At 41.6% G+C, this 14,602-nt stretch overlaps 1 protein-coding gene across 1 annotated transcript in view; it reads right to left on the bottom strand.

The window, feature by feature from the left end:
* Positions 1-3,208: 3,208 nt before the first annotated feature.
* dgkb (diacylglycerol kinase, beta) overlaps positions 3,209-14,602 on the bottom strand; it is a 49,094-nt gene continuing 37,700 nt past the window's right edge. The window contains exons 22-25 of the mRNA XM_014200606.2: positions 14,148-14,343; positions 7,893-8,013; positions 7,643-7,703; positions 3,209-5,412 (exon numbers count right to left, since the gene is read on the bottom strand). Coding sequence (XP_014056081.1) covers positions 5,305-5,412; positions 7,643-7,703; positions 7,893-8,013; positions 14,148-14,343 — 486 coding nt within the window. The 3' untranslated portion in view covers positions 3,209-5,304. The remainder of the gene's footprint in view (positions 5,413-7,642; positions 7,704-7,892; positions 8,014-14,147; positions 14,344-14,602) is intronic.

Here is a 14,602-nt window from a genome sequence, read left to right as displayed (position 1 = left end):
CACACACAGTCACATACACACACACACAGTCACATACACACACACACACAGTCACATACACACACACACACAGTCACATACACACACACACACACAGTCACATACACACACACACACACAGTCACATACACACACACACACACAGTCACATACACACACACACACACACATACACACACACACACACACACATACACACACACACAGTCACATACACACAGTCACATACACACACAGTCACATACACACACAGTCACATACACACACACAGTCACACACAGTCACACACACACACACACACACACACACACACACACACACACACACACACACACACACACACACACAGTCACACACAGTCACACACACACACACACACACACAGTCATATACACACACACAGCTTGTTCTTCTATTTTCCCTAACACCTAAAGCTAAACCTAAACCGTACTCCTAACTCTAAACCTAAACCCTTACCCTAAACTTAAAATAGCCTTTGTCCTCATGGGGACATGGGAAATGTCCCCACAATGATTTTTTTTTACTATCCTTGTGATTTTAGGTCCCCACAAGGATAGAATAACCAACACCCCCCCCCCCTCGCCCCACACACACACACACACACACACACACACACACACACACGTACCCTTAGCCTAACCCTAAACCTAATTCTAAACCTAAATCTAATTCTAACCCTAAATCTAATTCTAACCATAACCCTAAACCCCCTAGAAATAGCATTTGACCTTGTGGGGACTAACAAAATGTCCCCAGTTGGTCAAATTTCTGTCCCCACAAGTATAGTTAAACACATCCACACACACGTACACACACGCACACACACACATACAATCTCTCACACAAACACATGCTCCCTCTGTCCTTTCTCATTCAGAGGCAACACACACAGACGTGAGCACACACACTTTGTGACCATGGAAACAGCGTTTTCAAGTGGTTCCAGAGGGACTTACTAAAGCTGCAGCTCTCCCCTAATGTAAGGGATACATTGTTGTGTGCCTCAGACCTGCAGAAGGCACTGACCTGTACGCAAATCACAGGTCACCGGGCAACTGAGGACAGGTTTGCATCATAAACAATGGGACACTAACACACAGTGAGAGCAGTCTGGGGCTTTACAAAAGAAAGATATCACTAACACTCACACCTGACTCCACCCCGTACTAGCTCTGACTTTGCTGAAAGCTACTTTATTGAGGAAACATGTACTTACTATGACTATGATATGTGGTTGTCCTACCTAGCTATAAATGCACTAAATGAATGCACTAACTCTAAGTTGCTCTGAATAAGCTGTCTGCTAACTGACTAAAATGTAAATATACAAAATCTAATGATTTGGGGGAAATTCTACACAGTTATTCCTAATATTATACAAACTCCCCCTTTTTCCTCCAAACATAACGATGGTCATTATGACCAAACAGTTCTATTTTTGAATCATCAGACCAGAGGACATTTCTCCAAAAATACAATCTTTGTCCCCATGTACAGTTGCAAACCGTAGTCTGGCTTTTTCATGGCGGTTTTGGAGCAGTGGCTTCTTCCTTGCTGAACGGCCTTTCAGGTTATGTCGATATAGGACTTGTTTTACTATGGAATAGATATTTTTGTACCTGTTTCCTCCAGCATCTTCACAAGGTCCTTTGTTGTTGTTCTGGGATTGATTTGCACTTTTCGCACCAAAGTACATTCATCTCTAGGAGACAGAACGTGTCTCCTTCTTGAGCGGTATGATGGCTGCGTGCTCCCATGGTGTTTGTACTTGCGTACTATTGTTTGTACAGATGAACGTGGTACCTTCAGGTGTTTGGAAATTGCTCCCAAGGATAAACCAGACTTGTGGAGGTCTACAATTTTGTTCTGAGGTCTTGGTTGATTTCTTTTGATTTTCCCATGATGTCAAGCAAAGAGGCACTGAGTTTGAAAGAAGGCCTTGAAATACATCCACAGGTACACCTCCAATTGACTCGAATGATGTCAATTAGCCTATCAGAAGCTTTTAAAGCCATGACATCATTTTCTGGAATTTTCCAAGCTGTTTAAAGTCACAGTCAACTTAGTGTATGTAAACTTTTGAGCCACTGGAATTGTGATACAGTGAATTAAGTGAAATAATCTGTCTGTAAACAATTGTTGGAAAAATGACTTGTGTCATACACAAAGTAGATGTCCTAACTGACTTGCCAAAACTATAGTTTGTTAACAAGAAATGTGTGGAGTGGTTGAAAAACGAGTTTTAATGACTCCAACCTAAATGTATGTAAACTTCCGACTTACATACACTAGATAGGTGCAGTGAAATGTGTTGTTTTACAGTGTCAGCCATAATAGTACGGCGCCCCTGGAGCAAATTAGAGCTAAGAGCTTTGCTCACAGGCACATCGACAGATTTTTCACCTTGTCGGGTCAGGTATTCAAACCAGCGACCTTTCGGTTACTTGCACAAAGCTCCAACTGCTAAGCTACCTGATGCCTAAGACATTGATGGGGATAGGAAGTGAATTATCTTGTCACTCCTGTGGAAACCCCCGGAGGCCTGAGAAACACAGGTCAAGCGTAAGTGTCCTGTCCATCTGACACCAAGCGAAGAGGTAAACACTAGTGCAACACTCATTTGCAACATCCCTAGAGTTAGGAAAACAAGCATTAGCTATGTGTTCCAGTTGATATTTTACATTGTATTGAATTAGTAGCAACACCATGTAGTTACTTTGTGCAGAAGGCATTCATTTGTTTATGTATAATGTACAGTAAGCCTACAGTAAAGATATACATGAGATCATAATGAATGAGGAGTTATGAATGAAATGATGTAATACAATCAAAGTTCTTCTCATTATTTTTTTAAGTAATATAGGCTAAAGGAAATGATTAGATTTGGTAAGGGGCATTTCTTTTAAGACTAATCATATATTGATTTAGTTGAATCAAGCAACAAGAAAAAAGCATGCTAAAGGGTCATTGACGGGTCATCGCAGGATCAGGGTGTAAACAGTTTGACAGGCATCTCTCATGACTTGAGTGTATCCACTGTATAAATAGCTTTAGAGCAGGTGTAAGAACACTAACAGGATAGTGAGTGTCCTGTCGGTGACAGTCAACCCGTCTCAGGTGACATTGTGCCATTGAGTGCCATTAGGTGTCAACAGGGTCAAAGGTAAAACACATGTAGATGAGCATGTCAAACGACAACTACATTTAATTGTTTTCAGGTTCTGTTCAGTTTTTGAACAGAACTACACATTGGTGTGATTTACAGAGAAGAGCAATACTTTATGCAGAAAAATAACATTGTGTACAAAAATACAACTTCACTGTACAAAACAAACACTGCACTTACAAAGCAAAGTAATGGAAAAGTTGGCAGATCCAAATCTTCCATAGGCAGGATGGCACTTTGAACAGAGACAGAAATCCAATACAGTAATATTCTATCCTTGAATTGTAGTTAGAAAACATGCAGGAATGCATTTCAGTTGAAAACTTGTATCTATTCATGTACAGTTTGGGTGTCATTCTTGTGTAACAGATTTGAAGAATTTCAAATAGTGTATGGATCTGATCTGAATATGTGATCGGAATATGGCCTTCCGTTCTGTTAATCTTTGGTAGTATATTATATTGAGGTATGGGTCAGTGGTTTAGGTGAAAACTGGAGGAATGATGTCAATATAATAAGTCACTATAGATTTCTGAAATTAAAAATACAAAATACTGTTCAGGTTAACAATATCAGGCCCTTCTTATGGTCAGCCTTACTTATATGCATATCATGTGCAAGACCAAATAGCCTCTGCAGATATCTATAAGGAGAATACAGAGCTTCTTCTTGTCTCTGAATAACCCAGTCATGCAAATTGATTAGACTGATTCTCATGATTGATTCTTCAATTCCAGCTCAAGTATGTCAATAGTAATTTCACATTTGGACTTGAGTTCTAATTGGTTAATGTATGCATGTATGAGTGATGTATTGGGATCATTCTCAATGGCAAACAGCTGAAAAAGACTGAACAAATCAATAACCCAAGGAGGTCAAAACCTGATCTGGAGTCTTGACTGTGATAATTGTACTACGTGGTGTACTCAATTCTATTCGTTGAAAGGTTTTTCTATAATAATAGTTAAGTGTATAAACCTTTAAGCAACATTATATCTTCAAAATACCTGAGTACCTGGCCTTGAAAAACAGGACTCCCTGAACACAAAAGGTTGATTTCAGGTTGATATGATTTCATACATTGTGAGAGAAAGGCAGTACTTAAACCCTGACAAAGTGTTTTACTTCCAAAAGGACCAACGCAGTACAATTCCACAGGTTCAAGAATACAGTAGATCTTGGTTGTCCATGCGACTCAAGATGTGCACTGCACAATTAGAAGAAATTGTCTGGGTATCCCGTGCAACATAGGAAAAGTGTGTATGTCATGTGACGTGTGCATGCATTTGTTACCGATTCATTTTCCTTAATTGGTCTATGATCCTTAATGGAAATAGTTTCTATAATCCAGCTGCAAGACATTTGAGCATTAACCCGTCAAACATGTTTAGCGGGAAACCTAACAGAGCCTTTGAGATTCTTAAATCCATTCTCTGATGAAGTCAACATTGAAGAGATAGTCAGTGCCCAGATGAATTGTGAAGCAAATTACCTTAGACCAAAAGCTTATACTATATGTTAACTCAATTTCATCCTTATGCACCCTGAAAGATATGTTAACTTCATAAACAGTAATCCAAAGTCCATCATGCATTGGGGTGTTCAAATGCAAACACATTCAAAACATTGATGCAGATAAAATCAATACCTTACCATACAAATGACTTTCAATGATTGACAGAAATGTGTCGCTTCCTTCAAAGGACTTGATCCACATGGCACGTTGCACAAGACCACTATAAAAATGACATTTCGAAAAACATGCCATCGTAACAGTATAAAGTTATAATCTGGAAAGGCAAACAACTGTTCCAGAGGGACAATGCCACGGCGTTGGCATTGTGGAGTGGCACCGCATCATGTACCAAAGCCTCTGTCCTTGTAGTTCCTCACTCTAAATAAGTAAGGGGGCATTGACATTTCCATGGCAGAAGTAGCATGCACAGCTACAGTATGCTATTGAATGGAGCTAGGCTAACAATTTGGAATCCTAGCATCATGACCTAGCGACCCAAATGGAGCTAGGCTAACAAATTAGCATTCTGGCATCAAACCCAGCGACCTCCATGGATAAGACGGCTTGTTTCTCTGAAGAGGCCGAAGGCTAAGTCTCTTACTCAGTCTTTGCTCTCGCTGCATGTTCGTCGGATCACAGAGGAGAAGAAGCTGTTGCCTTGTGGGGGACCCATCAACATCGGTGCCTGGTTCTTATGCGCTATTTCAATCTGGTGTGGACAGAGAGTGAAGCAAACAGGATAGAGTTACATGGTGGTATGCTACGGTTGGGTGAATACTTTCATAACATGGAGCACATGGACCCACTGAACATACCTGTACACTGTACAGCAAGGGAGGTCATGGCCTGTTTAATAATATAATCATGCCATTCCAATAAGCGACCACAGAGAAAAGCTTGGTGCTTGAATTCTATGAGTATTAGACGCTATTAGTATTTCAGAAGAAGAAAAAGTTAAATTACCACAGATCAATGAAATGGTAAATATCAACCATCAAGGTATGCCCTGACCTGACAAGAATAATGAGCAAGGTAAATGGTATCATCAGCATTAAAGAAACCCTTTTACTTCAAAGAGAAGCGTGCCATTCATCGTTCATGAACTCTAACACTGTAGTGGTCGCTATTGTGTGTGGGCTTGATGTCCAAATTATATTCAACATGATTGAACTTAATGTTACTGGAGTATCATTTAATTGACAAATTAACCTTTCCATGAGAATTGAGGTCAAAAAAAGGTTCAGCACAAAATAAGGACTCGAAAGAGAAGCTGGCCATGTTTGAAAGCTTAAAGGGCTATAAGAGTTTGTATTTTATGATAAAGAAATTGATTTGATTTTTCAAATAGATTAATTCAAGGAGAAATCTGCACAGCACAACAAAGCGGCTACCCTGGTATTGATTTGGTAAATAGCTGAGGGATGGGGCTGGAGAACGTAACCAAACAAAGCTATCAGTACTGGGACTGACCATCCATTAGATCAAAATGATAGTTTTAACCATGTTTTAAACCTACACAGTCAGTGTTTGTTTACAATTTAATGGTTTACAAACAATGGAGTAAAACAAATGTATATTTTGGGGTTCTGATGGTGTACTGTTACACCCTGATCTGTTTCACCTGTCCTTGTGATTGTCTCTACCCCCCTCCAGGTGTAGCCCATCTCCCCATTATCCCCTGTGTATTTATACCTGTGTTCTCTGTTTGTCCATTGCCAGTTTGTCTTCTTTGTCAAGTCAACCAGCGTTTTTGTTATCAGCTCCTGCTGTTCCCAGTCTCTCTTTTTCTTGCCCTCCTGGTTTTGACCCTTGCCTGTCCTGACTCTGAGCCCGCCTGCCTGACCACTCTGCCTGCTCCTGAACCTGAGCCTGCCTGCCTGCCGACCTGTACCTTTACACCACCTCTGGATTGTTGACCTCTGCCTACCCTGACCCTGAGCTTGCCCACCGTCCGGTACCGTTGCCCCCCTCTGGTTTACTGACCCTTGCCTGCCTTGACCTGTCTATTGCCTACCCCTGTTGGAATATTAAACCATTGTCAATTCGACATGTCTGCATCTGGGTCTTACCTTGATTCCTGATAGTGTACAACAGTTAAACTAAGATAATTAAGGAATTTCTAAGTTAAGGTCGTCAATAACCAATGGTTATATATAATTAAAAAAAATGCATGGCCCTTTAAAGGTTATGCCAGTGTACAATTGAGATGTAGTCATACATGATATAAGTGCAAATGAATGGGGTTAATTATCTTATGTATGCAAAACATGATTTGCATAACTGTTGTTGTTAATAATTAGTTGGATAACATCCCATTTTAATGAACATTTAACAAGTTGACTGATTCAAAATTCAGCATCGAGACGTCTGTAACACACCATGGAAATCACCCAACACACAATTATGTGTTGTCAGAGCCTAACTTTGATTTGTGGAGTTTTGCCAACAGACACAAGTGCACTTCTAAACTACTTGTTTTGTCATGCACTAGATTATCCCATAACGACTGAAAGATCTGTATGTAAATTCTGGCTCCACTTCATCTGTGATGCTGTCAGAGGAGTCACATTGTAATTAAAAGCAAACACTGGTTTAAATCAGCACAAGTTGAGCCATTTCATTTTGAAAAGTGAACAAAATGTAAAACAAAACAAACACTTGTACTTGTGCAGGGGAGTAGTTTGAGGGACCATGTGAATACATTAAAATAAAGCTTTGCGTTATTACATATCAGTTAGGATAAATTACAAATATTTAAAACAATGCAACTTCACTCTCGAGAACTTCTGCCGGGGTACTTTAAAGCATTAATATCTTATGTGGGAGCATAGAGACGCCTAGATGATGAACTTTCTATGTGAACCACCTGTGTGTAGCACATTGTACTGTACAGTACATGCATTAATACCACAATGCCTGGGAACATTGACATGACTTACAGTACAGGGAGTTTGCATCCATGGCTCCCCATCAATCTGCATGGGGAGGGCTTTGGTGGTCCTGACAACGACAAACAAAAATCCCTCTTAAAACATGATTCTTCACTTCTGTTATGGCTTCCATCTAGATTGTTTCTATGTTGTTAGATGGTAAACAGTGTTCAAAAAGGCAGAATGTTGAATGGAAGGGATAAAAGAAGGTGACTGTGGTCAGACCAGTGATCAGTGGTTATGGTCAAGGGGTACTGACCTGATGGTGACCGAGGAGCACTGGGCCAGGCGTCTTCCTGCGCTCCTCAGGCCGATGTGGATCTGTCCCATCTCCATGGCTCCCTCCAGACCCACCACCTCCAACAGCTGGTCTGACGGGTCTACAGACACAGAGATGCAACTACACATAGAACTCAGACCATCTCTCCACCATCCTGCTGAGCTGAGCATTACACTCTGAATTGATCCTAAATCAAGCCATTGGTTAACTCTGGAATCCACGCATCTTGAGTAAGAAAAAGAAGAAGAAGAAGAAGGAAGAAGGAGGAAGGAGGAGAAGAAAGATGGCGAGAACAGGAGTGATAAGAGGCGAAAAAGAGGTGTGCTTCATTTTCAAGGTGCACAGTTTGCCTTCCGTTCTCCAAAGCCTGAATATTCACTGTTGAAAGGAAAAAAAGAAGCAACAAGAACAACAACCAGCAGCCATAAACAAAACACCTATTAATTAGATTGCGCCGGCAATGCAAAGCAATCTTGTCTTCCTACAATTATTAATTTATTTTCTGTTTTGAAGTTATGAGCATTGATTTTGCCCCTGCTGGAAGCCCAGTGTCGCGCTGAGCCCATCTGTTTCAGCGGGCCTGTTACTCCTCCTACTCTCAGACTACTCGTCCCTCTGCAAATTAAGCCCTGTTGGGAGTGCAGAGAGACACTAATTGAAACTAAGACCCATTTTAGGGACTTGGTGGGTATGGTAGAACAAACTCGCATGCTGTCATTGATCGTGCTGCTGTATGGTGCTGTTGCTAATGCTAGATTGCTGCTGCTAAGGCCAGGCTGATGTTCAGGGCTTCTAAGATGTTTAAGTGATGCCTGAGATACAGTATATAAATCAACCATATTTGTATTTCTATGGATGTTACTGTTGAGAGGTAGGGTCCAGCTGTCACTATAGCAACAGGATGGGTCGGCACCCTCTGTGTTAAATTGTGAATGGAGAGCTTGCCGTAGCATGAGAGCTAAAAAGAGAGTTTGTGTGCGTTCGCACATGTGTGCTTGTGTGTGAATACCTGTGTGTGTGTGTGTGTGTGTGTGTGTGTGTGTGTGTGTGTGTGTGTGTGTGTGTGTGTGTGTGTGTGTGTGTGTGTGTGTGTGAGTGTGTGTGTGCGTGCATGTGTGTGTGTATGACTCCGTGCCTGTGTGTGTGTACACAATGTGCTAGCCCCTTGACACTGGGCCCTCCCTCCCAGCATGCCTTCTCACGTTAGCGCTGCTGGCTCACACAGCCTCTGGCTGACACGTATGATGGACAGCATCACCACGGTGACGGATAAACGTGTGGAGCTTCCTGGTTGCCCGGGGCTACACACATGTCATATAGTATACCCCAGAGTGCTTACTGTGGGCAAGTCGAGGAGCGTGCTCTGCTCTCAGCAACCAAGGTCAGGGCAGGGAGATCATCAACGGACATAAGGTTTCATGAATTTGCCTATGTTTGAAAAGAACAAATGATTGGTATATGATTATCATAAACAGTGGTGGTTGTATTAGTATTTTCATGAGGCCACTTCAGTTCTTTAAGTATAAGCCGTTGGGGGAGGGGTGGGAGACTAAGCTAACATTTGGAATTATTTTAAGATGGTCATACCATGGATCATTTAGCTATTTGATTTAGAACTGTATCCCCCCCAAAAAAGTTAAAATTTAAATGATTTGAGAAAATATTGAAAATGGCCTTTACTACTATAGCCCATAGAAATGCATTGAATAACACATTCGTGAATGGAAAAAATATTTAACCCTGTATTTATTGGGGCACAAAACTACCTCCATACTTCCATTCGTTTGTACTTCAGACGAGTCCCGTGACACTTGTGGGGGTCGTAGAGCAAAATGTAGAACATCGCGTTCGCGAGAGTCTCCCTTTTGCACAGTGGTGTAATATTCGTTTGTAGGCCAAACGATTCGGGACGCTACAAACGTTTTCTTGAGAAGACCAATTTTCGGGCATGTCTCATGGCCTGACAAACACTGCTGTAGCTCTGCCACCTTCCAAGGCCGACAAATGCGAATGAGGTGGATTGAGACGCAGCCCATGCAAAAAAACAGATATCTCTATCTTAAACTGACGGATTTTGATGGGGATTTTTTTATTATGTTTCTTTCATTGAGGCACGGGTGAGTCAATAGACTCTTAAGGATTAATGAATGCGTGTCTAATACTAGCTGACTGTTACAACCAGTGCAGTGCCCATTTAAGAATAGTTATGGATGCATAACTATAGCTTGGTCTGAAGTCTATAGTCATGGAAGAAAGAACAGACTCTAGTTTTCCCAGATTTGAAAAGAAAATCATGTGAGCTCAGAGGCACTGGTTGCACTTGTCGGATGAGAGAGACCGATTAAAGACTTACTTTATTTCTTCTTCACAAGTGATGACACCAGCGCTTCCGGACAGGTTTCTCTAACTCAAAGCCATGTAAATATATGGCTGTGCTCTCACTTATCTGTCTACTACATTCTGGCCAAGTGTTGTTTGTTGAGAGTTGGTCATAGCGGAGATGTTTTGTAACATATCATCAAGCTTTGTACCCAGAGAGAAGACCCACATTCACTCATCGTGCAGTGTTTAAAAGGGGTAAAAGGTGGAGAGTGAAGTAGAAATATAGATCTTGCAAAAATAAAAACTTGTTAGTGTTGAGCGATTAGTGATTTTTTAGGTCGCCATTCAACTGCCAAAATATTGAAAATATTCCATTGTCTGTTAGGTCCACACTGGGTAGACATCAATAGAAACATAGACATTTACTATGAAATAATACAATATTTCAGTTGTGTATATTACTTCATTATTATTTGATGGCTTTATTAAAATGTCATTCCTTAAAGGCATCTCATCTCTGCTTTGGCAGTAGAAGCCATGCTGTACTCTCTGTAGTCATCCTATTTAGCTAGGCTAGCCTGCCTAAGTATGCTGCGGAGCTGTCTGAAGAAACCATTTTACTAGTTCTTCAAGGTAGATAAGGCATACCATCACAAACTGTCTCTATCTCTCTCACTCGTAGTAGTGTTGTGTACATTGCTCTCTCATGTGGTCTATGCGGTCTCTGTGTATCTAACCTAATGTAGCAGGCATAAAGTGTATCCATCTCTGTCTGAGCCAGAAAGAACAGGCGCAATAGATCATGGCCATTGTAGTTAATTACCACGTTTCTGCACTGAACTAGGTTAAATATTTGCTTAACGAAAACTACAACTCCCTTCAGCCCAGCGTCCCACATAGTTCTTGACTTGATTTCTCTCATGAATAATTTGATTTCGCTCTAGGAAAACGACACATTGGTCTCACAAAAAAACAGAACTAAATGGAATTCAAGTAATTGAACTGATTAGTTGTTTAATAACTGGGGTGGAAAAAATAAATTTTGGTTAATTGCTTAGCACTACAACTTGTCCTTTTCATACATCAACACCTCTTATCGTAGATAAATGGAAAATACAGTCATACAAATAATACAAATTTAGTTTTACACTCATAGTGTTCAAAACAATCTGTTTTAAAAGAGGGGACCAAATAAAGACCAAATCATTCCTGTTCGCAAGTCAACGCCACTTATTTCAGATAGAAGACAAGACCGAGTCACAGAGATGTTACAGTGGCTTACGCACACAGCCAAGTCCTATATTAGGCAGCCCACGCGTCATAATCGAGTTGTCACAGTGCAAGATTAGTCCCAGCATCCTTGTCATTGTCAAATACCTGTCCATGGCAGTCTCTACTCCACTGACAACATGCAGAGTGACAGAGAGGGAGGGGGTGAACGATGTTGAGACCACCTTCAGAATCTTCATGGTACATGTCTCAGGGCATCAGTCCCCCCCCCCCCGTCCACCCCATCCCGTCCCCCCGTCCCCGTTGTAAATAATTCACCCATAGCCATTCCCTTCCACCTGAGGGGCTTGTCTCCTGGCGTCAACAGCGGGACGACTTAACAGTTCCAGAAAGGTCAGTAGTTTTTTTCCCAGTTTGATCTGCACTTCGCACTCCGTGCTCTGGGTACGTGTACAGCCCCCAGCCCCCATGGCCCCCAGCCCCACGGTCACCCAGGCTAATGCACTCTGTGTTTACGGGCCCCTCTAATACGCCATTCTCTGATCTGACAAGTTGGGCCTCTCATCTTGAGCACACGTTCAGCAAGGGCAACCAGCACTCACTGGCCACTAAGTGCCTTTTCAGGTTCAGGCTGAGGGTTAGGATAAAACAAAAAAAAATCCTTTGCACCAAATCGAATGATTTTTGGGTGAATTAATGGAAGGGAGGGATTACTGTAGTGTATCAACGGTGTGTGAATTGATCATCTCCGACCACCACTACCATCTTAACCCCCCTTGCCAAAGCTGTCATTTCTAGGGCTCTGTCCATTGCCTTTCTCCCAGTCTATAAGAGTAGAGCTCAGTGAAATGGATGATGTCCTATGTTATTAGAAAGAACATGCATGATCCAAATGGGTGCATTCATCAGTGCTCGACTCGTATTGACTGAAATTAAAGAGCAGGGGGAATCTCCTCGATACTCCACTGTCTGCGAAGCACACTGGCAGATAATGGATTTGGTACTTTGATTTTAACTGAGGTAGATACATCCCAGAATATGTAGTCAATGTGTTGCCTATTATACAGTGCAGTGTACATCGCAGTGTTACTAATTCATGAAAACATTCTTGGTATGATTGTACATTTGACTGTGAGAAATTGTCACATGCCCAGTCTTGTGTGATTTGACTTTCACTATGCACTGTAGGAATCTGATTTGGTTGATCTATGATCTAATCAAGCCTGGACATAATACACCAGCAAAACACTACCACATAACCACAGATGTAGAATCTTAATTTGATCCCTCTTTTGTTGCTGAGCATCTTCCTGCGGTGCAGGGAAGGCGGGTTAGCTTCGTGATTTACATAAATTCACTGAAAACCCGCACTAAAACACGATTGTATTAACAGTATAGCACTTTTCATGTGGCCTACTTTTGTCCAGCTAATAGCCTAACCACCAATCAAGCAACATTACATACTAAACATTTAAATCCTGTTGCTATTATTTTGCTACAACAACGCTGGTCAAATGAAGATCCTATATCTGTACAATGCCCTTGCAATAAAATACTGTACACCTTCTAATACAAACACCCTGATCACAGCTACAGCGTCATTGTGCATCATCTGGACATGTGTGCGACAAAGGTTTAACATTCACCATTTCTGTCAAGCGGTCTACGCATACAATTTGATGATATGTTTGATAAATCCAAAGCATGCACCTCACAGAACTCACTGCAACTGCCTCTGCAATGGAATGCTGCAAAGCAAACGTAGCGTTCCATTGGAAATGAATGTACTTCTGGTGTAACCAAAACGCGATGACGCTGTCGCTGTGATCAAGGTGTAAGGAGTAGCCCTAGTCCACTGTGAATTGCACTTCCCTACATTGTGCTGCTCCATGTGAGGACAACCCTCCACATAGTATTACCTAAGAAGGTGATAAATGCGTGTTTACAGTAACTTAACCGGGGACTAAGGTGATCATCCATAAACTAGACATGAGAAGACAGTTTACCAGTTTACCAGCTGACCTTAACTCCTCCTAAACAATAATCTGTGTTAATTCATAGATTCTCATCGATGAGCTCCCATCTGACATATTTATGTGTTCAGTGCCCATAAAGGCGGCAAAATTCACACTGAGCTCCCTCAGTCTGCTCCTATTAGGCCTGGTTGTCCACTTCCGCCTACACAAGCCATTACCAGTCAAGTGACAGTGCGAAACAGTGACATTAAACCGCACCCCTTCATCCCAAACCAAATCTAAGCACTGTAATTCAACTTGTCATTGGTGAAATATTCATACCAGCGCCAGGGAAAACTTTGTCCCAAAGTTTGTCTCTGATCTGTCTAATGTGAGCTTGGACAAGGTCTTGCCTCTTAGTGTCACAGGTTATTAGGAGAAAGGGTCTTCTATGCTAAAAAAATCTATACACAAAATGGCAGCCGATCAGCCATTGAGTTGTAGCATTTCAAGCCTGGTGTTATCCTGTGTATGTTTGGTTGTAGTACTGATCTGTAAGAGGCCTACCTGAATATGAGCAAGCCTTTGACATTTTAAAAGACCTTAAAGGACCTATGTAAAATACCCCATGTAAAATAAATGTGACAATGTGAACAATGTTTCCTCAAAGTTGAAATTGCAATAAATACATTTCAAATTCACCAGCATCCATCATTACGATAGCTACCTTGGACAGCAAATTGAAGCTCTTTGGGGTCCAGCACTGTTGTCCTCTTATCCTGGGTCTTCTTCCCGCCCCGGCGGTTGCCCCGCCTTTTCGCGCTCTCACCCCACAGGTTGGAGCCGCCATGCATGCTGGGAATGTTTAAAATTGCAATGCCTTCCAAAGAGATGCTGTCTAGGTCCAAAGTGATGCCGTCGCACTTTACAAAGGACAAGGGTCAGGAAAGAAAGCAAGAGAGAGGGAAGAGGGAGAGAGCAAGAGAGAGAGATTATATCAAATCAAAAATCAAAGTGTTCCTCTTGAAACATTTGTGTAGCAATGAAATAACAATAAGTAGATCATGCTAATTGTGCTTGAGAAAGAGCTTCTCAGTTAGGTGTTATCAAAGCTTTACCACGCTCATCTGGCAGCCTTCACTGCTGAGTGATGATTAACAGTTTATGTCGAAGCCATTTGAT

The sequence above is a fragment of the Salmo salar genome, chromosome ssa05, assembly GCF_905237065.1.
Source record: "Salmo salar chromosome ssa05, Ssal_v3.1, whole genome shotgun sequence".
In the NCBI taxonomy this organism is placed as follows: Eukaryota; Metazoa; Chordata; class Actinopteri; order Salmoniformes; family Salmonidae; genus Salmo; species Salmo salar.
This window is presented reverse-complemented; position numbering and strand designations above follow the sequence as displayed.